At 40.5% G+C, this 26,554-nt stretch overlaps 1 protein-coding gene and 1 long non-coding RNA gene across 2 annotated transcripts in view; both read left to right on the top strand.

Annotated features, from left to right (window-relative positions):
* Positions 1-2,665, top strand: part of LOC115461867 (ciliogenesis and planar polarity effector 1-like) — a 337,061-nt gene extending 334,396 nt beyond the window's left edge. Inside the window, exon 29 of the mRNA XM_030191927.1 lies at positions 2,466-2,665. Coding sequence (XP_030047787.1) covers positions 2,466-2,665 — 200 coding nt within the window. The remainder of the gene's footprint in view (positions 1-2,465) is intronic.
* A 1,554-nt stretch (positions 2,666-4,219) lies between these two features.
* On the top strand, positions 4,220-26,538 carry LOC115462944. The gene is made up of 3 exons (XR_003940977.1): positions 4,220-4,304; positions 18,247-18,315; positions 26,376-26,538. It is a non-coding gene; the product is annotated as an uncharacterized LOC115462944 (long non-coding RNA).
* Positions 26,539-26,554: the final 16 nt, after the last annotated feature.

Below are 26,554 nucleotides of genomic sequence, written 5' to 3'. Positions count from 1 at the left end.
ACCTTCAAAGAAATGAAGCAAATTGGTGAGCCAAGACTTCCCCTTGACTGAATCCATGCTTTGTCCCATTAAACCATGTTTGTTTATATGTTCCATAATTTTATTCTTTATAATAGTTTTCACTATTTTGCCCAGCGTTGAAGTCAGGCTTTCCGATCTGTAATTTCCTGGATCACCCCAGGAACCCTTTTTAAAAATCAAAATTACATTGTTCAGCCTCTAATCTTCTGGTACTACAGACGATTTTAACGACAAGTTACAGATCACTAACAGTAGATCAGCAGTTTCATGTATGAGTTCTTTCAGTACCCTGGGGTGTATACCATCTGGTCCAGGTGATTTATCACTCTTTAACTTGTCGATTTGGCTCAGTATGTCTTCCATGTTCACTGAGATTTCTTTCAATTCCTCTACATTGTTGTTCAGTAAGTGTGGAAAAGGAACAAAAACAGTGGGAGAATCTAAGGCAGGTAGATAGAGGTGAGAGATTACTATAGAAGAACTATTTTTTGGATGTTTATCCACCATGTGGGGAATTCTGTAAAGTAGGCTCTAACATTTGCATATCTGTTACACATGTAAATGGTCAGATTTTTAGCGTGTATGCATGTATATAGCAGATACGTGTCTATGCATTATTCTATAAATACATGCATATCTTATATAGCACATTTTTTTACAGATGGTTAAGCACACGGATGAGCTCTAGGTGGAGCGTGGGCAGGAACACACATTTACACATGTAACTTATGGGATACTTCATATAATTGTTTCACTGGCACATAACCACAGACACAGCCCCTTCACTGGCATAAATGCTTGCAACCAAGCACATAATGCATATATGTGCCAGTAATGCTAGTATGCCATAAAGGAAAATAGACACCTATACGAAGGTACCCTGTTCTAGAATATACCCCCCCCCCCCCCCAAAGCATCTATCTTATTTTTTCTCAACTGGGGTTTTTTAAAATAAGAGTTTATTGGCTAAAATCAGAAACCCTATTCATAAGCTATCTCTTGTCTCTCTGATTGTTGGATCTGTGCTTTAAACATATAGGGGTCTATGCAGTAAGTATTTTTCCCATAGAGACAAAAATGAGAGAAAGACAGTATTGCATTTTAACTGATCTACTTTCAAAATAAATGTAATCCAAGGAGAAATGTGCTTAGACACATGAAGTCCATAGGTTACTCTGGTACTTTGTATGTCTAAGTGCTTTGAAAATAAGCCCCTTAATGTCTAACTCAGTTCATGTCAAACTTCAAACCCATCATAGAAAGTTAAACATAACCAACTACTTTATTGTATTACAGTGAAAATGTGAAAAGAGCTCAACCATCCTCTGAAATATTACTTTAACCATGATAATAATCTGTTTGTATGTGCAGTTAAAAAAACACCATCCGAGTCTGTATCATAGAGAGGGTGGGCATGAATGTTGTTGCTGTTTTATAATGTAACTCATCTTGGACATTTTATAAAAGTATGCAGTCAAACTGTATTAAAATTAATTTAGCATTCAAGCAAGGTTTTTGCTTTCTTTAGGCTTCTGTTTGGCAGACAGAAGAGCTGCTGCATTATAGAAATAAGTGATATTAGTAGGAGGCAGAAAAAGGAATTGATGATCAAGGAGAGAGAATGGGGTGTGAGAAGGCGGTAAACCAGTGCTCTCAGGGATGAGGGGGAGAGGGAGATGATTAATACTGTTGATTTCATGGGAACAGAGAGGTAAGACAAATTAACTGATGAACATAAAGTGAAGGTGAATTATTTCTGGCCAGATGTTCTTCCTCTAAGCAGAAATTGAGCAGGGATGTTTTGTTTGAATATGGCTTTGGAATTATGTTTTGAATTGGGCTGGTGATGGAAATGAGTGGGCACTGTGTGTGTTTGTAATGGAGATGAGTGGGGCACTGTTTGTGTTTGTATTGTGCTAAGCCCTCAGCTGAGTATGTTAGTGAGGATATGATCGTGCGGGCGTTCTTGACATAGTAGAAATGTATTTTTCCTTTTTAGTGAGGTTTTGCAGTTGAAGTGTATGCTTACAAGAAAGAGAAATAGCCAATTTAAAAAGTGAGATGAAAGAATAAAATGAAAACCAGCAAAATATATGGAAGATAGACAAAGAGGTGAATAAAAGTAAAGCAAAATAATGCTGCCCTATATTGAATAAATAAGCAATAATACTGTATTTCATGCTTTGGAGAACTCCCCTAGCATATGTGCAATATGATTTGACTGTTTCTGTGATGCATCTTGTGATCCTAGATTGAGATCTGACCTTTCAGTGTTTACAGACTTGGTAGAAAGTCTTCTGACTGATAGACTCGAGTCATCTTTCTCTGCAGTGTATGACTTAACAGTTTGAAAAGTTCCTCGGTGTGGCACTGAAAATCTCTGAGTATACCGTCTTTGAATAAAAATCATGATAATATATTCTTTTTTTTTTTTAACTTCATAGAAGATTTAGAAGAGCAACTTGAACCACCCACTGGACCCAGCATTTCTGTGAGCATTAAGCCTGTACAACAATTAAAGGACAAGGCAAGTTATCATACAAACAAATCATTTCACTTAAATCTTCAGTTCTCTTTACCATCTTCCAAACATCTAACAGGAATATCTCTGAAGGGCCAGCTTCAAATACTGGAACATTCATAAGAAACAGTACAGGTTGAATAGAAACATCAGCAGATGGAGAAGGCAAGTCCTCCTGCCGGGGAAAAGCCTTCTAAGGACAAACCCTCAACAAGGGATCAGCAAGATAACTGTAGGCAGTTCAGGGGTCAGCCTGTCCCCTGAGCTTAAAGAGGCACCTGAGTCGTCATCTGTAATTACAGTGGAGGGGAAGGACCTTACTCATAGACACTAGATGTTGATCAATTATGAATTATATGAATTTGTAATTTGGTCTCTGAGGTCCTTTCCCCCAGACTTCATGAGGAGGCAGTTTAAGAACACCTATTTATTTCTTTCTTATTCCATTTAGAAACTTGTCAGAGCAAATATGACAGAAAGAAAGCAAAAGCTAAGCTCTTCTGTTGTGCTCAACCTTACAAAGGGCAGTTCATAAATATGTGTCATCATCTCCTTGTTTTAAGCTTCCCTAGAATCTATCATATTGGCTATTGTATTATCTGATATCATCACATTATTCTAATTTTGACCATCCTGTACCAGCTTTATGCTTGAAAATTACTTAATAGCCTAAGAATTTACGTATCTATTTCCTCCACAGTTACTCTATATGTCTTGCAGTCCATAGCCAAAAGATGTTTAGGGATATATCTTGTTTTGGTCATGCCTTTCCACAGGAAGTGCTTGGAAAGGTCATAACATCAAGACAAAAAGCAACAATGGGAACCCCTTAAAAATGCTTCAAAGGCATAGAGTTCCCGATTTTCAAAAATTCTTTATTAAGAGCACTATAGCACATTCTGCAGCATGATTGAAGTGCTAAAACATATACTATACTGTAATCACTGTACCATACCATAAAATAAAACCAATACAGAGCTGTAAAAAACAGAATCAGAAACAGTATATACTGTACTGTATACATAGTAGCAATGCAACTGGTAAACATAAATTATAAAACTGTTTTGTAAAATTTTGTGATTGTTTTCCCATTTTACTTTTTTTTCCTCGCTGCAAAGTCACGTCAGCGTCTCAATAACATTACATCAGTAGCTGTCACTTCCTCTTGTTCTACCACATATGCCAGTGCAATCTCAATTGCTTGACACCTTCACTATGACTGACTTTTAGAATTCTAGGTTCAGCTTCACTCGAAGTCTTTATCACCATCATCTCCATTCCCGTCTACCACAGTAGTCACATTATTGTCAGCTCTTCTTGCTCGTCTGGCTGCATCCATTCTTATATGTTATCATATTATCCTCAGAAGCATTCTCACGGCCTGGTATTTCCTGTAACAAAGGAAGGACATCTTCCTTGGCTGCTCCGTGTTAAGTGTCATGTCCTTATTCATTTTCATTCTCAGGAATTAACTTTCTCCGTGATTTTTCTAGGGTTGGAGGCTCGATTTTATTCCATGACTGAGTGATCCAGTAGATAACATCTTTGATGTTCACTTTCTTTAAAACTTCAGTCATTCCTTTCCCTTCATCCCTCGGGGAGGGGGGGGGGTGGATATGCCAGATGGTCAGATTAGAGAAGGTCAGATAATCGAGACTGTACTGTATTTTATATTGCAGGACATCCAAAATGTAATTGTAGAACACCTGCTCAAAGCATCTATAGATGAAACATTAGAAGAAAGAAATGATGCACAGGAGGAGTGAGTAACAAGATTTCACTGTTCTGTTATTTGTGCCTGTTAGAATTTGTCTTTTTATTTATTGTATTTATCAACTACATTCCCCCAGCCTCGGATGTTCCCCCAACCATTAAACATCAGCTGGTTGTTATTCAAATGATTTAACCAGCCAGAAATGGCCGCTGACTGGTTAGATTGCTTATTCAGTGCTATGCGGTCATTTTCAGCGGCACTTAAATGATTATCATTGCTGAAAATTAGCAGTTAGTGGTTATTTTGGGGGCATTCCGGAGGTGGAGTCTGAACTTGGCTGGTTATATGCTGATATTCATCACTTAATCGGCCAGTGTAATCACATAAATGGGACGGCATAAAACACAGTCCTATTTTTATGGCTGGTTAAGTTCTGAATATCAACTTAACTGGCTATGTGTTAGCCGGCACCTCATAAACCGGATATTCAGTGCAAAAGGCCGGACATGGCCAGCATTGAATATCCAGGAATAACGCTGGCGATGGTCAGCAAAATGCTCAGTGCTGCTGGCTGAATATGTACTCCCAGATGGAGACATATTGGGAGTTGAGTGTCCCAAATTGTCCAAAAATAATATGCAGAATAAAATAAAATCAATTAAGCACAGAATCCATAAAATATAATGAAAACAAAAATAAAACATACAAATTACTTGAATGTAAACTACCTTGAGCTACCAAGGAAAAGGCATGGACTAAATCCAGATGTTCAGTTTAGTGTATGTCCCATACAGTACCCAACCAACCACAAACCATCAGATCATTAATTCCAAATTTATTTCCAAAGGAGTACTGTTCCAGAGCTAAATGGAGCCACTGAGGAAGCCCTTGATCTTACACAAGCCTTCTGGATCTCTCTAATTAATGAGACTTGAAGTAATAGCCCAAGACAGTGGTTCCCAAACCTGATCCTGGAGGCACCCCAGCCAGTCAGTTTTTCAGGATACCCACAATGAATATTAATGAGAGAGATTTCTATGCATTACCTCCACTGCATGCAATATTCATTGTGGATATTCTGAAAACCTGATTGGCTGGGGTGCCTCCAAGATCAGGTTTGGGAACCACTACCCCAAGACGTTATCTGAACTGTCACTTTGGGAATACTGTTCCAATTTATTTTTCAAATATAACAACTCATTGGGCCTCATTTTAAAAGCACTTAGACTCCATAGGTTACTATGTAACGTTGTAAGTCTAAGTGCTTTGAAAATATGCCTCATTGTCTGAGACAACTCTAAAAATCAGAGTTAAATTTTTATTTTAACTATTGAGCAGATGTAGATGTCCATGCTTGCCTTTGAGGCATGATTTTTGGCAGATATGCTATGAATCATCAATAACTAAGCATTAACAGGACTTAATATGTAGACAAAAAAAAAGGTGAACCGTGGTGGTGGAGCCTGGGACAGAAGTGTAGTTTACTTCTACACACACCATACTTCATTTGTGGATAAAAAAGGAAGCTGGTATGTACATATATTTGGAACAGTCATATTTTTAATAAAAAAATTTAAAGAATATCACCAACAGTAGTACACATGTGCAACATTACAAATAAAATACTGGACATATCAGTATTTTTCTCAACATTTACACCTTTGATACCACACAGGAATTCTCCCCAGAAATTTGTGCCCGCCAGATAGCATGAAGGAGTAACCAGGCGGGGGCAGAGGGTTACCACATAATATTATAACACGTCTTTTTTTTTTTTTCTAGTAAATGCAATCCTTGCATGATATTTCCGGAATTGGTGATCACCATTACGGAACAATGTAAGCCACATTGAGCCTGCAAATAGGTGGGAAAATGTGGGATATAAATGCTACAAACAAACAAATATTTAGCATTAACTGATTTAGGGGGGAAAGTTATCAACGTGGGCTTCCGTTAAGATGGGTTATTTTACCACAAGTTGTGCTATTTTAGCACTGTTCCTCATTTTATGCAATGAGATCCTCCACTTAAATCAGCATTTTTATCAGGTCCCTCCATGAACCAGTCTTTTATTGCAGATGGTACTTACATCAGAAGTGGGGGGGGGGGGGGGGGTACCTCGAAGGATGCTTTGTTGAAAGCAGGTGGCCTATAATGTCGTCTAAATACATCTGGCAAGAAAAGGGAAAAACGAGGCCTGCAGAAGTCAAGATGGCAGAACACCATGGCCCACCTAGTCCCTCTGTCAGTTCATCATGGACCTCTGAATTCATGACAGAGGTTACTGCGGCTCATGAGGCCACTCTAGATTAAAAAAACTTCAACAATTGTATGATAGGGCAGAGGAGGCACAGGAGCACCTGGACAATATGTTTGGAGATTGATGCAGGTCTCCAGTGCACATCAGAGTTAGAAAATGGCACAGGATCAGGAAGGTCTTCAGAAAAAGGTAACAGAACTGGAACAAAGACTTGATGATCTTGAGAATCGCTTGCTGTGTAATAACTTGTGCCTAGTGAGATTAAAAGATGATCTCGAGAATATCTTGCACCTAGTAGGATTACCAGAGTCCATATTGGATAAGGAATTAATTTGATTCTTGGAGGCATGGCTACCATAATCCCTGAATCTTGAGGCCAGATGAAATATTTTGCATTGAGTGTGCTGTTGATAAGCCCTGCATCATGGTATTCAAGATCCTTAAGTGCACATAATACTTCAAGTGATTTGTGGAGGAAAAACTCTAATGTATCAGAATTTTTAAAAAAAGTATTGTGTTACCAGGACTATTCACATCCGGTGCAATTGCAATGCAAAGGAGCTAACCTAACCACTTGGGGGGGGGGGGGGGGGGGGGGGTCAAGCGCCCAAATGGGTGGCAACCCGGCTAAGAAAAGGGTTTTGGGTGGGGTGGAGGCAATAAGTAGTTAGGCAGGTTAGAAAAGATGGGTTGGAGACTAGCTGGAAGGGAACATAAGAGGGTAGGATATAGGCAGGCAGGAACAGGATAGGTAAATAGGAGGTAGGTGAGGGCATAGAAAGGGAGGGATAACTGCAAGAAGTCCAAGAGGCTTGGAGTATAGGGAGAGGCATTTGCAAAGGTGCAATCGCTATTGTTGCCTGCTGTTCCAATCCCTTCTGCTAGTTCATTGTAACAATATTGTACACTTACTTTTTGGCTTTCAATCTTCACTATGTTGTCAGGTTGTCTGGCCATGCTTGCAACAGGCATCCTCCATTTCCCGGGGTTCTCTTCTCCTCCAGATCTGTGCTCACTGCAGCCATGTGCGCTCTCTGTGTTTGTTCCATGGGCGTGGTGGAGGAGACCCTGTGGTAACTGAGTGTTGCTGTGCAGACTGCTGCTATGGTGAGTGTTGAATTCTGGGTGGAGCGGTAACCTCCAGATGGTCGGCTTTGCATTTGCACTGGGCTTGGAGGTAAGCACTGTGCGGTGACAGTTTCGTGGAAGCGTTGTAGGCATCCTCATGGCCCTGATGTGCCCAACGCTTTGGCAATTTCTTTGCAGCAGTAGCATGGTCCAGAGGGTCACAGTCCATGATATTTTTCCTGCGCGTTATTAGGCCTTTAGCTTCAGTTTGGGAGGGCAGCACAAACCGGAAGTGGGTACAGTAACAGAAACTGCCAGTAGCCTTAAAGCTCCATCTATGGCAACATATAGGGTATGTTGGGGGGCACTGTTCGGCTGATGTTCATGGATCCCCATCTAGCTGTATGCTGGGACACGTGTGGTACATTGGCAGTATGGTGGGCCTGTTCCAAGCGACGTTACTGGAGCACCTTCGATCTACTTTCAAGTGACGTTCATGGAGCACCTTTGGTGTTCTGCCCTTGCAGAAGCATCTTGAGTGGATGCGCCCGTGTGTGCTAGGTCAACATGTGAAGTGTCCTGCTTTCCAGCAATAGGAAAATCTGGGCCCCCGTGGAGCAGTATGACTTCATATCATGTAGTTGGAGGGCAACGGCCAATTTATAGGGCAATGACCTGTGCTGTGGTCAGCTCCTTATTTCTGAAAAAGCTAACAGGTGTTTCTTATTACTGTATTTAATCAGTTCTGGATGAGTGTGATTAAGATGTCTTCCCTCTGCTACTTCTCACAGGCATTACTTGCATTTATATAGGTGGGCAGTTCTGAGGTATACTTTGTATAAGGGATTGCTATTGTAAAACTCTGCTCAGCTTGCCTAGACAATCTGGCCTATTTGAAAATGCTTTACATGTCTGTCTAATATTGAGCTAACAACTTAACTGAATATGGACGTGAACAGAAGGGAAAAGGGGATTATTCAGTCCTTTGCTCCAAGCCATTTATACACCCCTCTTGGAAATGGGATGGGAGATATGTAAAGGGGGGGTTGATGGGTTGTAATATAGTGATGTCTCTTGATGGGGATGGAATAGTTATTGTATTGGATTCTATATGTGGAGAAATATTGAGGTTGGGACATTGTATCTGTGGTTCAAATGAACATGGAACCATCTGGATAGTCCCGAAGGCTGGGGTGGTACCCCCTTAGTATCTATAGTAAGATCTGCACAATGCCCTTTATTGAATTGGGGATTACCTGATGCCTATAAAAAGTTTATCATGAAAGCTTTGTAAGAAAAAACTGACTTCTATAGCTATGTTACAAGAAATCAATTAAAACTCTGATGAACATAAAAAAATTGAAAACATGGTGGGTTGGTGATTATATAAAAGCACTGGCACTTGGTAAATGAACTGGGATAATTATTTTATTCCACAAAAACCTGACAATTGAGAAACAAAAAACTATAATTACTGATCCGGAGAGTTGTTTTGGTATTGCACTGGTTACCATTCATAGACTACCAGTACTGCAATGTAATATTTATACACCTAATGTATATAACAAGCAGTTTTTTCATAAAATAGTGACCCATATGCAATCCTTTCCTGGCTACCCCAGAATTATAAGGGGGGGGGGGGAACGTAGCTGATATGGATAAGGCTTACAATCCCCTTAAGGAAAGGCCAAGAGTGATTACGAAAAAAGATAGCATTAGAGGCAAAAAAAACATAGCAAAATTTTTTTTCGGTATATTAAAAGCAGGAAGCCGGCAAAAGAACCGGTTGGGCCGCTGGATGACCGAGGGGTAAAAGGTGCGATTAAGGAAGATAAAGACGTAGTGGAGAGATTGAATGAATTCTTTGCTTCGGTCTTCACCGAGGAAGATTTGGGTGGGATACCGGTGTTGGAAATGGTATTTTAAGCGGACGAGTCTGAGACATTTACTGACTTCACGGTAAACCTGGAGGACCGTAATGGGGCAGTTCAGCAAACTGAAGAGTAGCAAATCTCCTGGACGAGGTGGTATTCATCCTAGAGTACTGCAGTGGCGTAGCCAGACATGACATTTTGGGTGGGCCCAGAGCTAATATGGGTGGGCACCATGGGGTTGATATTCAACTGCTGGCAGGCTGTGCAGTTAAAGCCTGCTGCCAGTGCTGAACCAGGAAATTCAATGTTGCGCCCTATCCGGCAATCGGCATTGAATTTCTGGTTTTATTTTTGGCCGCTGGAACTTAAAACAGTTAACAGATATTCAGCGCTAAATGGTTAAGGTCCTATCTTTAGACAGGACTGCTATTTATGCAGTACTATTTAACTGCTTAACTCAGCACTGACCATCGGCACTAACTGGCTAAAACGGGCGACATAGCTGGTTAGCCGCTATGTGCTAGCTGCAGATATTTAGCGGAGATTACTGGCTATCTTCCGCTGAATATTTGCGGTTAGCCAGTTAAATGATATTTAAGTGGTCAGTGGATGTTGCTGACTGGTTAAATAGCACTGAATATTGTGGGGGTATGTATATATAAATTGGGGGGGGGGGGGGGTATGTATATATAAATAATGCCTTAGAATGCTCTTGATGATGGGTATCTAAGTAAATAGTCTGCCCAACAGCTGTCCTGCATCAACATAAATAGAGAAGAACAACAACCAAGAAAGTGGCAACCAAGGGATATTTATGAAAAATATCAAAAACAAAGGTCAACTAAAATGATATACAGTTCATAGGATCTTTTTTTTTTTTAAAAGGTATCGAGACTCGATGCAGTCCTGTGTTTTGGTGCATGGAGCATCTGCCTCAGGAGTCTCAACTTTAGTCGGACGTGTAAGTCCTTTGTACTGTTAAAGGACAGATATGAACACAACACAATCAAACAGCCACCCACACTATTAGGCTGTTTAGGCCAGTTACCGAATAAATGACCAAAAATTAGAAATTGACCTGTAGCCTGGCATAAACAGTGGCCTTCCCTTCCCTACTCACTCATCCCTCCCTGTAGCCCTGCATCAGTACTACTCTTTCCTACCCCACACCACTCCCTGTACTCCAGCATCAGCCCTGCCCTTTCCAATCTCCCACCCCCAACCAGAAACACATCAGCATGAAATATAAAACTTTTTTTTTTTTACCTGGGGATTGCAGAGCCCAAGCCCACCAAAATGAAATTATAAACTTTTTTTTAATCACCATTATACATACAACTGTTTTGTTTAACCGGACCAATGCAAAGCCCTCCCCAACCAACCCCCCACCCCCCAGCAATCCAACTTTACACAGGAACTTTTTTTTTTTTAACCTGGGTAGCACTTCCCTGCAGTGTCTACTGCAGTACCCCCTGATGAGGCCCTGAAGCAGTGTGCTGAAGAGGAGGCCACTGGGGAGAGTAGTCTTGACTGGGGGGGGGGGGGGGGGAATGCCGCACTTCTAGCCTCTGCTCCTGCCCCCACGCACCTGTATGGCATTGCTGCTTCCACTGTGCAGCAAAATCGGCCCAGGAAGTTGTTTATTTGGAGCTCTGGCGCTGCTTGTTTTTAACTTAGCTTCTGCCCTCCTCCCCCCACCCCCAGTGCTGTGCCATGCTGCTGGAGAAATATGGATCAGCCCCAGACGCTGAACCTGGTGTCTGGGGCTGATGACTGTCCAAATTTCTTCAGCAGCATGGCACAGCATGAGGAGAGGGCGGGCAGCTGCTAAGTTTAAAAAAGCAGTGCTGAGCTCCAAACAAATAACTTCCCTGGCTGATTTTGCTGCATTTCTTTTCTCCAGGGGCACAGCAGAGGAGGGAGGAGGGAGCAGCATTTAAGTTTTAAAAAAAGCAGTGCCTGAGCTCCAAAACTTCCTGCCCTGGGCTAATTTTGCTGCAGAGCAGGAGCAGTGCCTTACCCTTCCTCCATGGGGAACTTTTAAGCAGAGCAGACTTGGCATATAGGTAAGTTTGTAATGAAGGGTCCTCCCCCTCCCAAATCCCAACTCGACTTCAGGGCAGCCCAAACAGCAGCAAAAAAGTAGCTCTGCAGCTGGGGAGCCAGTTGATATTGTGTATCTGGATTTTCAAAAGGCGTTTGACAAGGTAACTCATGAAAGGCTACAGAGGAAATTGGAGGGTCATGAGATAGGAGGAAATGTCCTATTGTGGATTAAAAACTGGTTGAAGGATAGGAAACAGAGAGTGGGGTTAAATGGGCAGTATTCACAATGGAGAAGGGTAGTTAGTGGGGTTCCTCAGAGGTCTGTGCTAGGACCGCTGCTTTTTAATATATTTATAAATGATTTAAAGATGGGAGTAACTAGCGAGGTAATTAAATTTGCTGATGACACAAAGTTATTCAAAGTCGTTAACTCTCGACAGGATTGTGACAAATTACAGAAGGACCTTACAAGACTGGGAGGCTGGGCGGCTAAATGGCAGATGACGTTTAATGTGAACAAGTGCAAGGTGATGGCATGTGGGAAAAAAGAACCCAAATTATAGCTACGTCATGCAAGGTTCCACATTAGGAGTTACGGACCAAAAAAGGGATTTGGGTGTCGTCGTCAATAATACCCTGAAACCTTCTGCTCAGTGTGCTGCTGCAGCTAGGAAAGCGAATAGAATGTTTGGTATTATTAGGAAAGGTATGGAATACAGGTGTGAGGATGTTATAATGCCGTTGTATCGCTCCATGGTGTGACCGCACCTTGAGTATTGTGTTCAATTCTGGTTGCCGCATCTCAAGAAAGATATAGTAGAATTGGAAAAGGTGCAGCGAAGGGTGACTAAAATGATAGTGGGGGTGGGACGACTTCCCTAGGAAGAAATACTAAGGAGGCTAGGGCTTTTCAGCTTGGAGAAGAGACGGCTGAGGGGAGACATGATAAAGGTATATAAAATAATGAGTGGAGTGGAACAGGTGGATGTGAAGCATCTGTTCACGCTTTCCAAAAATACTAGGACTAGGGGGCATGCGATGAAACTACAGTGTAGTAAATTTAAAACAAATAGGAGAAAATATTTCTTCACCCAACGCATAATTAAACTCAGTAATTCGTTGCCGGAGAACGTGGTGAAGGCGGTTAGCTTAGACGATTTCCTAAAGGACAAGTCCAATAACCGCTACTAAATGGACTTGGGAAAAATCCACAATTCCAGGAATAACATGTATAGAATGTTTGTACGTTTGGGAAGCTCGCCAGGTGCCCTTGGCCTGGATTGGCCGCTGTCGTGGACAGGATGCTGGGCTCGATGGACCCTTGATCTTTTCCCAGTGTGGCATTACTTATGTAGATAGATATTATTAAAAGTATTCCTTTATTATGTGAAACCTTGGATGTGGTTGATGCATGGAGACTGTTCACCTATGGAGAGGGATTTTACACACTTATCTAGGGTTCATATGACACAGTCGTGTAGCTTATATTTTGGTTCACAGAGATCTAGAACTAACAGAAATTTCTGACCATGCCTTTATTTGGGTAGAACTGTGGGTGGAAGAGACCAGTGGAACTTGAGGCATTAGAGCTTTCCTCTAGACCTGTATACAGATTCTAAATTTGCTGGTTACATCAGAGGCATATGGGCCAAATATAAGGTATTTAATCTGCTGCATGCTCAAGATGAGATTTTGTTTTGGGATGCAGCAAAAGCGATATTGTGGGGCGACATTATACTCTATTGTAATAGTAAGAGGCTTGAGGGACCACACTATTTTTAAACTAGAACAGAGCTTGGTACTTGTGTGGCAAAATTGTTGAACTAATTCCACACCTCAAAATAAAGCATAAGTATTGGCCACACAGGTGCCCCTCAATGAACTGCTCCATCAGAGAGACAAAAAATTATCTAAATATTACCAATGCTAATTATATAAATACTAGTAAAAAAGGCCCATTTCTGACACAAATGAAACGGGCGCTATCAAGGTTTTCCTCGGCGTGTGTATGTTTGAGAGAGTGTATGTGAGAGTGACTGTGTGTGCGAGTGAGAGTGAATGTGCGAGTGTGTCTGTGAAAGAGAGAGTGTGTGTGTGAGAATGAGAGTGGGTGCAAGTGCGTATGTGTGAGAGACAGTGTGAGAGAGTGTGTGTGTGTGTGACAGAGATACCTCCCCCCCCCCCTCTCTGGTGTCAGGCCCCCCCTCTCTCTCTGGTGACTGAGCGTTACTGTGCAGGATGCTGAGCTCTGGCTGTGCTTCAAGGAACTGACCAATCCTATTTAATAGAATGCACCTCCAACATTCTGAAGCTGAGAAACCTCGTGTGGTTGGTCACTTCTGCTTGTGACGAACCCGGAAGTACGTGATGTCAATTCAGGAGATGGATACGGAGAGCAGGAATGCCTCAGCCATGCAGTCAGCTTCAGAATGTTGGAGGTGCATTTTATTATATAGGATGAGAGTAAATGCAGGAAACTGCTAGCTAGGTTGTCTAACCCAGGGATAGACCCTTGAAAAATTTTAACATTGAAAAATTGTCAGGGTAAACTTGTTCACTCAGTTGTAGAGATTAATAAAATCTTTAAGCAATTCTGGACACATATTTCCCAAGTGTAGATTTACCTTGTCTTACCCCTTCACAAATTACTGTGTTGAATCATCCTATAGGGGAAAATGAAGCCACTTGGGCTGTTAATAAAATTTTGATTTATAAGGCTTCAGGCCCAGATGGGTTCTGGGTGAAGTTTTATAAATTATTAGTGGCTGATAATGCTAAACCTTTTACTGCTATGTTCAGTGAAATAGTAGATTTAAAAAGCTTACCAGAATCTTTAAGGTCAGCGCAAATAATAGTTTTTACGAAGGCTGGGAAAGATCCCTCTCTCCTGGAATCATACAGGCCTATCTGTTTGTTATGTTATAAATCCAAATTATTGGCTATGTTACTATCTAATAGATTGGCTCAAGTGCTTCCATCAATTATTGCTGATCCACAAATGGGATTTGTACATGATTGCTGTGCAGTCAAGTATATTCAGAAAATTCTTACTACCTTGGAAGCCATTCCGGAAATCATTAAAACAAACCTGTTCAAAAAGGCATACCCCACCAACCCAACATAAAAGCCTGAACGCCTGCAATACAACGAAACCTAAGCTCATAATGGACATATCCTAACTCTCCCTCTCTAAGATCCCCTAATGTGTCTATCACACATGAGCTTTATTTTACCACAATATCACCTTGTATTTGTTCATACTGGAATTGGCGAATGCCGATACGGTACTATGTAAGCCACATTGAGCCTGCAAATAGGTGGGAAAATGTGGGATACAAATGTAATAAATAAATACATTCTAGAGGTGAGCAATCTTTATTAATAAGTTTTGATGCTGAAAAGGCATTTGAACAGGTAAATTGGAGTTTTATGCATAATGTTTAAGTGTGGGATTATTGGGAAATTTAGCAATGTTGTACTGGCACTTTATTATGCCCATGAGGCCCAGGGGCCAGTGGGATAAAATCAGATTCTTTTAATATTTATAGAGGTACTAGGCAAGGCTGCCCATTGTCCCTTCTTTTATTTGTGCTGACCTTAGACCTTTAATAAAAGAAATTTTGCACAATCCGGAAGTAACAGGCATTAGAGCAGGGCAAACTGAGTTTAAAATTTTAGCTTTTGGTCCATGTAGCTCAACCTAATCAAAGTATGAGAGAATATGGAGGTTTTTCAGGTTTTAAACTTAATATGAGCAAATCCAAGGCCTTGCCAATGTCTCATTGATTTTAGGACGAATGGGAAGGGGAATTCCCATTATGCTAGGCAAATAATGTCTTTAGATAGTTGGGCATTCAGCTTCCCGTGGACCCTAAATATTTGTACCAATGTAGCATTAATTCCCTTTTACAACATATATGGCAGTAATTGCCAATTTGGAATTCCCTTCCACTCTCCATATGTGGTAGAATAAGATTGTATCATATACTATTTCTGTGATGGCTTTATATTCTACAGCATGTTTCAGTCTGGGTATTGTGAAAGGATTTGCTTGTATTGAATCATAAAATTGTTAACTTTTGTTGGAGGGGGAAAAAAATCCAAAGGGAAGATCGACTTATTATATGGTAACTGGTCCTTGAGGGGCTTGGGACTCCCTAATATGCATACTTATAAATTAGCTTGCGTTCTGTGACATCTTAAAGATTGGGTGTTGGAATCTGAGGATTTTACTTCTTGGAATATGGAATGGGAACTGTTCATGCCTCTGTATCCACATTACATGTTACATGCTCCCACTGATAAATTACCACATTTCTTAAAGCGCAATGTTTTGCTGAAACCCTTGAGAGATACACGAAGGGCCCTGATGACCCTATAGCACAAAGGCTCAATACATACAGACTTCCTTCCTATAACAGAGTAGAGAGATGTGGTAGCCGTGTTAGTCCACTTCTAAAGCCAGTCAATAGAAATAGAATAAAATAAAACAGAAAAGAAAATAAGATACCGTTTTTATTGGACTAACTTAATACATTTTTGATTAGCTTTCGAAGGTAGCCCTTCATCAGATCAGAAATAAGCACATTTTGATAAGTAACAGCATATATAAGTGAAACATCAAAGTAGTTCAATGACGGTCTGAAAGGATGAGGGAGGGGTAGGCTAGGTGAGAAACAGAGAGGGCTGAGAGGATGGGGGGACAGGGAGATATGCATGGTGATCAGAGGGTGACAAAGCAGTGAAATTTCATGGTTTATAATGGACTAGAAAACCCAGCTCTTTAAGTCCTGTCTGTTGGGTGTCAAAATATTTAATCATTTTGACTTCAAAGGTCTTGCCCCTACGTGTTCTATCTTTGTGCTATTTATCTCCGCTTTCGAAGATTTAACATTACAGGGTATAAAACTTTTTAGATTCTTCCCCTTCAAGATGCTATCCTTATGTTCAAATCTAAAAAACAGGGCAACGGTGATAACACCTTCCACTGATCTCTAATAATGACATGCCATGCAGGCTGAACCTATTTCATATTTCAGCACACACATGGCAAATTCTACTGTATCCTTAGTGTTACTTGTTGCATGACTTAACAAATGACTAATATTGATTTTTGCACGTTTATTTGTTTTTTTAACCAGGGATTCGGGATAACCCCTCTCCAATAGCTTAGCTGTTAAAGTATGGGACTGTGTCTGTTATTCCTAATCTGTAGAATAAATACGTCTATATCTTAAGTACTGTGAGAAAGAAAGACTTAGTTGCTTATAAGCCTCCTGGAACTATGGGCAATATGGGACACAGTAAAGGCTTTCAGAGATCGGCTGATGCACATTGGCCTAATCCAAATGGACAACCAGGTTGCAGTGCACTCTATCAGTAAACAAGGAGGCATGGGCTCGTATCTTTTGTGTCCGGAAGCAACTGGGATGTGGACGAGCATCCAAGCACAGCATGGTGCTCAGAACCACATACCTGGCCATGAAAAGGAACAGTCTGGCAAAGAGGCTGATCAGGGTGATTCATCTGCATGAGTGGTCACCTAACATGGGCACAGCTTGCCATCTTAAACATTGAGCTCCCATAATGTAAAAAAATAACCAGACAAACAAACCCAATATCAGGTAGAAAATCTGATTATGCAATTAAATATCACAAATAATGTCTTCAAAATACATCCTATAAGAGAGCTGGCCACCTTCAAAATCCATCCTCCTCATTTGCAAGAGATCAAAAAGGGATTCCATATATGATATGGTGCAGGATCTCCTTTCAGTTACCAAGTGAGTTTTTCCATAGGTATTGTATCCAAAATTTGTTGAAATCATTGAGCATGCATTGATGAAGTGGGTTTTATCCAACATTTCCATTTCTGGTTGGCTTCATTGGTGTCGTGTCTCGCATTTCTCTTTCTGTCCCCTGTGAGTATGCATGACTGTAGTAAGCAGGTTGACACTGTTTTAAAAACAGTTCATGTACATTAATTTAATTCTGATGTAAACCAGGTTTTGTTTGGTTTAGGTAAAAAAAAATGTCCAGCTAATTCAACAGAATTTCACACTACATTATCTTGAACTCTAAAAATACTCAACAAACTTGTTAGAAAACATGAAGGGTAAAATTCACACCAGGTTACAGGTTATAATGACTAGGGCTGTATTGCTGTTGTAAGAAGACCTCTTGCAAGATTTCAAAGCAATGTAGTAACATGATAGATGATGGCAAATAAAGACCAAAATGGCCATCCAGATTGCCCAGTATGATGGTTAGAGGTATAACTTCCAATCTGTGCAAGTTATCCCCATCTTAAGAAGTTCAAAAGTAATTTTGCTGCTATTTCAGTTGTACACAAATCAAAGTTTAAAGTTTAATAAGACTTGCTATATACTATCTTTTCTGATGAGCAGGCCAAAGCATTTTACAATCAAAACAAACATATTATTAAAAGATTGCAAGAATTCCATTAGAGGAAAGAATAGTCACAAGGAACAAGTCTTTTGTTTAAAGCTCTGACTGTTGCTAAGGAGAACAATTGTAAACAGTCAACTCGAACATTCAGCTGCAGTATCCTTCGTTGGATAGTCACAGCACTTAGCAAGACTTTCCAAAATTTAATAAATTATGTGCCACAACTACTCTCTCGGAGTTATTTTTATTTATTTATTTTGAGAAATGAAAATGCTACAAATTTACTAGTTCTATATATTGTATATAATGAGCCTTTCTTAACCTGTTTCTGCAGTGCTCCAGGTAGTGCCAGCAGTGGCAGTCCTCTTTCACTCAGCATAGATATGACTGCAGCAACTTGTGGGTAAGAGATTGTGATACATTGGAGTAATAGTTAATTCTTAATTAATTTTGGGTATAATTGGAGCTACAAACAGATTCAGATTAAACTTGTTTGTTTAAACAGAAATTGGCTTTGCAAATTGAGAAATACACACCGGAATGTGAGCAATAGTTAAAAGTTTTTTGTTGGATTATTTTTACCGCATCTCCTATGTGGATAATGTAGTTTAACGCTTTAATTTGAGATTAACTTTGTGGCCCTTTTACTAAGATGTGCAAAAATTTGGGCTTAGCTTGAACTAAGGACTTTCCTGCATGCTAAGCTCAAATTTTACATGGCAGTATTTAGGACTTTATTTGGGGTTTTTTTGTCGGTCCCATGCTAATTTTAACATTGGTGCGTGTCTTGCAAAAAATAATCCATTAACCCACCATTAATCAGTTAGTACATGCTTAATGACATGCCCCTATAAAAAATGATAAAAAATAGTTAATGCATGCTGACAGGCAAATGACCACAAAATGTTTTAACACGTTTTGCAATAAGCCTTTTCCCCATGTTAAGCATGCATTAACACTGAGCACGGTTTATTTAGTAAAATGGACCCTTCATGCAATGTTAGAAAATTTAATGGCTTTCTTAATACAGGCAAAACTTGTTCATTGTAGAATGTAAAAGAATTCCATTGTCTGTAGTTGGAAGCTAGCTAATGGTGTTGCTGGGTAAGGTGATGATTGAACATTTGCTCATCGGTGCTACTAACTGTGGCCCTCATTTTATAAGCCCTATTCACATTTGATACACGTATAAACTGGGACTTATTTATCTTGCATAAACATCTAAGTCCACATTTTACAAAGCCAAGATATGCACATAATAAAACTAAGTGCATTCAAATGGCAAGGGGGCATGGTCTGGGTATGTTTTGGGTGGGACAAGAGCATGGCAAGTTCATAGATGTTTATTCCCCATTTCAGAAGGGGACTAAATGTCTGTGTCCTAAAAGTTTGATGTCGAGTGTTATACCTGTTACCAAGCACATTTAGGATTGAGGGGGTCTTTTATTAAGGCGCGCTGGCATTTTTAGCGTGCGCTAAAAATAGGTGCGCGATAAACGCTAAAGATGCCAACGTATTTCTATGGGCATCTTTAGCATTTAGCGTATACCTGTTTTTAGCACGCACTAAAAACGCCAACATGCCTAAGTAAAAGACCCCCTTGGTAAATAGCAGCTATTGAGCAGCACTCCACTGGGAGGGATATGGGGGGGATGTTCCCTCTTAATCTCCTAGTGACCCCCCCCCACACACATACACACATTCCAAATTGGCAAGGGAAACAGGTTACTGTGATAGGATAATACCTGGTTATGTTTCTAAGATGGCAAAAATGACCAGTTATGTGCCGTTACATATCTGGCTATGTTGCCATTATATAATCTATGTTCTGGCTTTGAACCTCTTGATGATATTTGTAAAATGAATTTTTATGCTGCATGCACCCATCGCTTAAATGTCCATATCTCCTGTATTTTAGAACAAGCTGTATGTTGACGGATTCTGTTCTAAATACTAGTAAAACTTAAGATGCACTGACCTTTCTAAAATGGAGCTACCCATGTAAATATTTCTATTTATTAAAACCTTAATATACCAACTGAGCTGTTGAGCAGATCACAGTGGTGTATATACTACAATAAAATATAATGTCACATGTGACTGTGGGATCATATTCAAAACAAGATACATTGAAACTATAGGAAAAAGTCCAGGCACATGGAGTATTTTCCACTTTGTCAGTTAAGACGTGACATGTTTAGTTGATAGATGAGTATGGATGCAGGAACATTTGGGTCAGTTGTCCAAAAGTCAAGAAGATATGTAAATGATAAATGAGAGGTCCCACACTGTCACTGCCTCTCAAATTCTGCAGTGATATTTCTTCCAATTTTTTCTAGTGGTGTGAACTTAATTTTTGGAAATGAGTGGCAGAGGCCCCTTGCTTCCTTCTCGTTTCCTTATGTTCTTATCTCCCTCCTCCCCTTTCATCTGCCCCCTGCCTTCTCCTTCCTCTTTCCCAGTTTCCTTTTCCCTATTGCCTTCTTTTCCTCCATCTGCATCCTCCCCCTGCCCTCCTAACCCCTTTACCTTTCTTAGAATTCTCTCTTCCGGTTCTTAACCCCAATTCCAGCATCTTCCTCTTTCATTCCTCTTCCTAACCTTTAGTATATTCCTCTTGGTCCCCCATCTTCCTTTTGCCTCCCTTCCAGTGCTGCATCTGCCCGTACCCCTCATGTTCTCCTGCTTGTACCTATTCAGCAAGAGTCAGAGCTAGTGCTGCTTTTGCTTCTCTCACTTTATCTAGAAGGTGCTGGTCCATGAGTTTTGAATATGCTTGTAGGCAAGCTGTCTTGAGGTGAGGTACTGAGGTGTTATCTGTGGGTTGGCTCTTAAGATAGTGAGTCAGGGTAATTGATTACATTTCTCTCAGATTGTCCTATCCATGGCCCCTGATTGGAACCATCCTACTAGGGCTAATTGCCAATGAGAAACTCTCTCTTCCAAGAGAAGGAGCAAGTCCCAAAATCAGAACTAAACAGCGGCTTCTAGTATAGATATTTCTTAATTCCAAAGGCGTCAGGAATTTGGAGAATAAAATTGAATCTAAGATGCCTGGTCAAGTTTATGATCTGGGAGAAGTTCAAAGTGAATTAATTATAGCCCATCCTCACCTTCCTAGAAAGCTAGTTATGCATGATCTCTATTACATAAAAAAACAACACAGCCACATTGTAAAGCCAATTAACTTTACATATCCTTTTTTTCTAAGAGATTAGGAACTGCAATGGTAAAATAACTCTGTCAAACTGGCTAGCAGACTACATATCATACTATACAGCCTGGTAGTGAAAAGCACATCAAGTCAGAGGCCATGGAAATGTTGGGTGCTACCTTGCTCTCTTTCCATTAAAATAATAACTAGAGCTGAAGATTTGAGGGTGGACAACGCAACACCAATTTTAAATAAGGGTTTCAGGGGTGATCCATGAAATTACAGACCGGTAAACCTGACTTCAGTTCCGGGGAAAATAGTGGAATCTATTGTAAAGAATACAATTAAAGAACACATAGACCAACATGGTTTAATGGGACAGAGTCAACATTGGTTCAGCCAAGAGAAGTCTTGCTTCACCAATTTCCTTAATTTCTTTGAAGGCGTAAATAAACGTGGATAAAGGTGAACCAGTTGATGTATTGTATCTAGATTTTCAGAAAGCTTTTGACAAATTTCCTCATGAGAGACTCCTGAGACAATTAAAGAGTCATGGAATAGGAGGCAAGGTTCTGGTGTGGATTAGGAATTGGTTATTCGACAGAAAACAGAGGGTATTTATTTATTTATTTGTAGCATTTATACCCCGCTCTTTCCCGCTCGATAGCAGGTTCAGTGCGGCTTACAATGTATTTGTACAAAGTATAATAGAGATAGCACTGTGTATGGGTACAAAGTATCCTGGAGGTAACATAATGAATGGCTACAGAGTTACACATAGATAACACAATTGTATAGAGAAGGGTAAGAGGAAGAGATTGCCAAGCAGATTGCCAAGACCTGTCGTTTCTTTCTTTACAACATCCGTAAAATCCGCCCCTTTCTTTCCAAGCACTCTACCAAAACCCTCATCCACACCCTTGTCACCTCTCGTTTAGACTACTGCAATCTGCTTCTTGCTGGCCTCCCACTTAGTCACCTCTCCCCTCTCCAGTCGGTTCAAAACTCTGCTGCCCGTCTCATCTTCCGCCAGGGTCGCTTTACTCATACTACCCCTCTCCTCAAGACCCTTCACTGGCTCCCTATCCGTTTTCGCATCCTGTTCAAACTTCTTCTACTAACCTATAAATGTACTCACTCTGCTGCTCCCCAGTATCTCTCCACACTCGTCCTTCCCTACACCCCTTCCCGTGCACTCCGCTCCATGGATAAATCCTTCTTATCTGTTCCCTTCTCCACTACTGCCAACTCCAGACTTCGCGCCTTCTGTCTCGCTGCACCCTACGCCTGGAATAAACTTCCTGAGCCCCTACGTCTTGCCCCATCCTTGGCCACCTTTAAATCTAGACTGAAAGCCCACCTCTTTAACATTGCTTTTGACTCGTAACCACTCGCCTCCACCTACCCTCCTCTCTTCCTTCCCGTTCACATTAATTGATTTGATTTGCTTACTTTATTTATTTTTTGTCTATTAGATTGTAAGCTCTTTGAGCAGGGACTGTCTGTCTTCTATGTTTGTGCAGCGCTGCGTATGCCTTGTAGCGCTATAGAAATGCTAAATAGTAGTAGTAGTAGAGATGTGAGGGGAAGGAATGAGTTATGGTAGTATTAGTGGTGTGGTTTAGATTTGTGAATTAAGTTGGGGGGGTTGTTTGGGTAAGCTTGTTTGAAGAGGTATGTTTTCAACAGCTTTCGGAATGGTAGATGTTCGTTGGTTGTTCGGATGTATCTTGGTATGGCGTTCCAGAGTTGGCTGCCTATTACGGAGAAGTTGGACGCGTAGTAGGTTTTGTATTTGAGACCTTTGCAGTTGGGAGGGTGAAGATTGAGATATGTACGAGAAGATTTGGACCCGTTCCTGGCTGGCAGGTCGATTAGATTGGTCATGTAACTTGGAGATTCACCGTGGAGGATCTTGTGGATCATTGTGTGAACTTTGAAGTTTATTCGCTCTTTGATAGGGAGCCAGTGGAGTTTTTCATGGAGTGGAGTTGCACTTTCAAATCGTGATTTACCAAAAATGAGTCTGGCTGCCGTGTTTTGGGCGGTTTGTAGTTTCTTCAGGATTTGTGCTGTGCAACCAATGAAGATGCTATTGCAGTAGTCAGCGTGGGTGAGTACTGTGGATTGTACCAGATTGTGGAATGTTGTTTGGGGAGGAATGGTTTTACTCTTTTCAGTACCCACATCATGTTGAACATCTTCTTCGTCATGGCTTTTGCGTGAGTTTCTACAGTTAGGTGATTGTCTAACGTTACTCCCAGAATTTTTAGGTTGTCAGATATTGGGATTGTAACGTCGGGGGTGGTCAGGGTGGTTGGGAGTGAAGTGGAGTGTATTGATGAGAGGATTAAGCATTGAGTTTTTTCTTTATTCAATTTCATTTTGAAGGCATTAGCCCAGGTGGCTAAGATGTCCATGCCAGTGATTATTTTTTCAGAGATTTCTGCAAGGTTGGATTGGAAAGGGATGAATATAGTGACGTCATCTGCATATATAAAGGGGTTTAGACCAGCTTTGGATAGGGCTTTAGCCAGAGGAATCATCATAAGATTGAAGAGGATCGGGGATAGAGGCGATCCTTGGGGGACTCCGCATTGTGAGGACCATGCAGATGATACAGATGAGGTTGATTTGACTTGATAGGATCTGGTGGTGATGAAACATTTTATCCATTTAATGATGTTTTCGCCGATCCCTATTTTGTCCAGTAGTTTCGTAAGACTATTGTGGTCTATCATGTCAAATGCGCTGGATAGGTCGAACTGCAGGAGAAGTATGTTATTGCCAAATGAAATTTCTTGCTTAAACTTAGATATTAGGGTGAGTAGTACTGTTTCAGTGCTGTGTGCAGGTGGAAAACCTGACTGCGACTCATGTAGTATGGAGAATTTTTGTATGAACTCGTTGAGTTGGGAGGTCACTCTATTTTCCATTAGTTTGGTTAGAAGAGGGAGGGAGGCCACAGGTCGATAGTGATGTCTTTCGCTGGTTTTTTGTTATTGGTGTGAGTAGAATATTGCCATGTTCGGATGGGAAAGAGCCTTGTTGAAGTAGGAAATTTAAGTGGGTGATGAGGTCAGTAATGAATCGAGCAGGAGCATTTTTCATTAGATAATTGGGACATGGGTAGGGTTAAATGGCCATTTTTCTCAACGGAGGAGGGTGAATAGTGGAACGCTGCAGGGATCTGTATTGGGACCGGTGCTATTTAACGTATTTATAAATGTTGTAGAAAATGGAATGACGAGTGAGGTGATAAAATTTGCAGGTGACATAAAACTATTCAAAATTGTCAAAATACATGCAGCTTGTGGAAAAATTGCAGGAAGACCTTAGGAATCTGGAAGACTGGACATCCAAATGGCAGACGAAATTTAATATGGAGAAATGCAAAGTGATGTACATTGGGAAGAACAATCCGAATCATAGTTTACTTATACTAGGGTCTACCTTAGCAGTCAGCACTCAAGAAAAAGTTCTAAGTGTCATTGTAGACAATACACTGAAATCTTCTGCCCAGTGTGCGGCAGCAGCCAAAAAAGCAAACAGGATGCTGGGAATTATTAGGAAAGGGATACAAAATAAGACCAAGAATATAATAATGCCTCTGTATCACTCCATGGTGCAACCTCACCTTGAGTATTGTGTTCAATTCTGGTTGCCATATCTCAAAAAAGATATAGCAGAATTAGAAAAGTTTAAAGAAGAGCAACCAAAATGAAAAAGGAGATGGAGCTCCTCCTGTATGAGGAGAGGCTAAAGAGGTTAGGGCTGTTCAGCTTGGAAAAGAGACTGCTGAGGGGGGATATAATTGAGGTCTATAAATTCCTGAGTGCTGTAGAATGGGCAGAAGTGAATCGATTTTTCATTCTTTCACAAAGTACAAAGACCAGGGGACACGTAATGAAATTGCATGGAAATACTTTTAAAAAAATACGAGGAAATATTTTTTTTGACTCAAAGAATAGTTAAGCTCTGGAATTCGCTGCCGAAGGATGTGGTAACAGCGGTTAGAGTATCTGGGTTTAAAAAAAGGTTTGGAAAAGTTCATAGTCTGTTATTGAGATAGACATGGGGGAAGCCACTGCGTGCCCCCGGATTGGTGACATGGAATGATGCTGTGAATTAGTTTTGTGCCAGGTACTTGTGACCTGGATTGGGTACTGTTGGAAGCAGGATACTGAGCTAGATGGACCATTGGTCTGACCCATTATGGCTATTCTTATGTTCTTATGACTGAGTGTTATAAGAGAGTGTGCATTTGGCAAGCAATTTTACAATGCCTATTTAACTAAATCATCCCCTGCCCCCAATCATCTGTCCAAGTTGTCTTCAATGTCTAGAATTTAACATTATTAGGGAAACACTATGATATGGAAGTCCCCATTAATTTGCCTGATTCCTCCTGCTGGTCAATGGAGAAAGTGCAGTTGCTTACTTGTAATGCAGGTTCTCTGTAGACAAAAAAGAAATCAAACACACATACCCCTGTTTTTTATGTCATATGTATTGTACACTGCCTTACTGTAAATAATGAGAAGCAGTTAATCAAATTACTGACTAAACTGAATCCTATCTTCATGGGAACTTGACTCTAAAGCTCTGAAATAAACTGAAGAGACTCATGAGGTAACAGTTATATGGGAACTCCTGCACATGCTCAGAAAATTATTTGTGGTTTTGCTGAGCTCTGAGAGAGCCAGTTCACAATGGTGCCATCAGATGTCACCCAATAGTGAATAGATTTGTTACGTTATTTTCAAAAACCCTTCTGACAAGTAAGCGACTTCATTTTTTTTGCTTTATAGTTCATACTAGGGCTACATTTCAATTTGGAGCAGGCCACAGGCGGTGTTTATGCATCACTATTCTGGGGAACAATATATCACCACCTGTAAGATAGCCCTTGAGGGGAGCTTGAGAGAAGAGGATGTTGAAATGCAGGTGGGGGTGATGCCGGATCATGCCAAGGGCTGGGATTTGGAGTGATAGAGAAGGAAGAGATGTTGGGAGGAGACAGGATATGTTGCAACTTGATTAATTTTATTAGCTGCCATTATTTTTTTGTAATTGCTACTAATAAATAATATGTTAATCACCATGTTAGCTGTGATTAATGTGCAGCCCTAGTTTATATCTTATCTGGAATGTTATTGACTTTCTGTTACTTGTTAATTCTCTAACTTCAGTTTTATTACTCTAGACATATTTAGAATGAGGGTTTAGAAAGCAAATATCCTTATGTATTTTGAGTTATATTATCACATTACTTTAAATTATATATATGCTTGTTACAAACTATTAAGTATTATAGATGCTGCTTTGACAACATTGAATGGCGATCTTCCTTCCATGGCTCAACAGTCAAAATCAAACCTAGGGAATATTTCTCCAGTTGTTACTGTTCATGTTAAACAAGAGATCCAGGAAAATGAAACAACACAGCCACTGAACACATCAGAAGCTGTCAGGCAGATGTTCCAAG

Source organism: Microcaecilia unicolor, chromosome 2 (genome assembly GCF_901765095.1).
Source record: "Microcaecilia unicolor chromosome 2, aMicUni1.1, whole genome shotgun sequence".
In the NCBI taxonomy this organism is placed as follows: domain Eukaryota; kingdom Metazoa; phylum Chordata; class Amphibia; order Gymnophiona; family Siphonopidae; genus Microcaecilia; species Microcaecilia unicolor.
The sequence above is the reverse complement of the archived record's forward strand: the minus strand, read 5'-3'. Positions and strand labels throughout refer to the sequence as shown.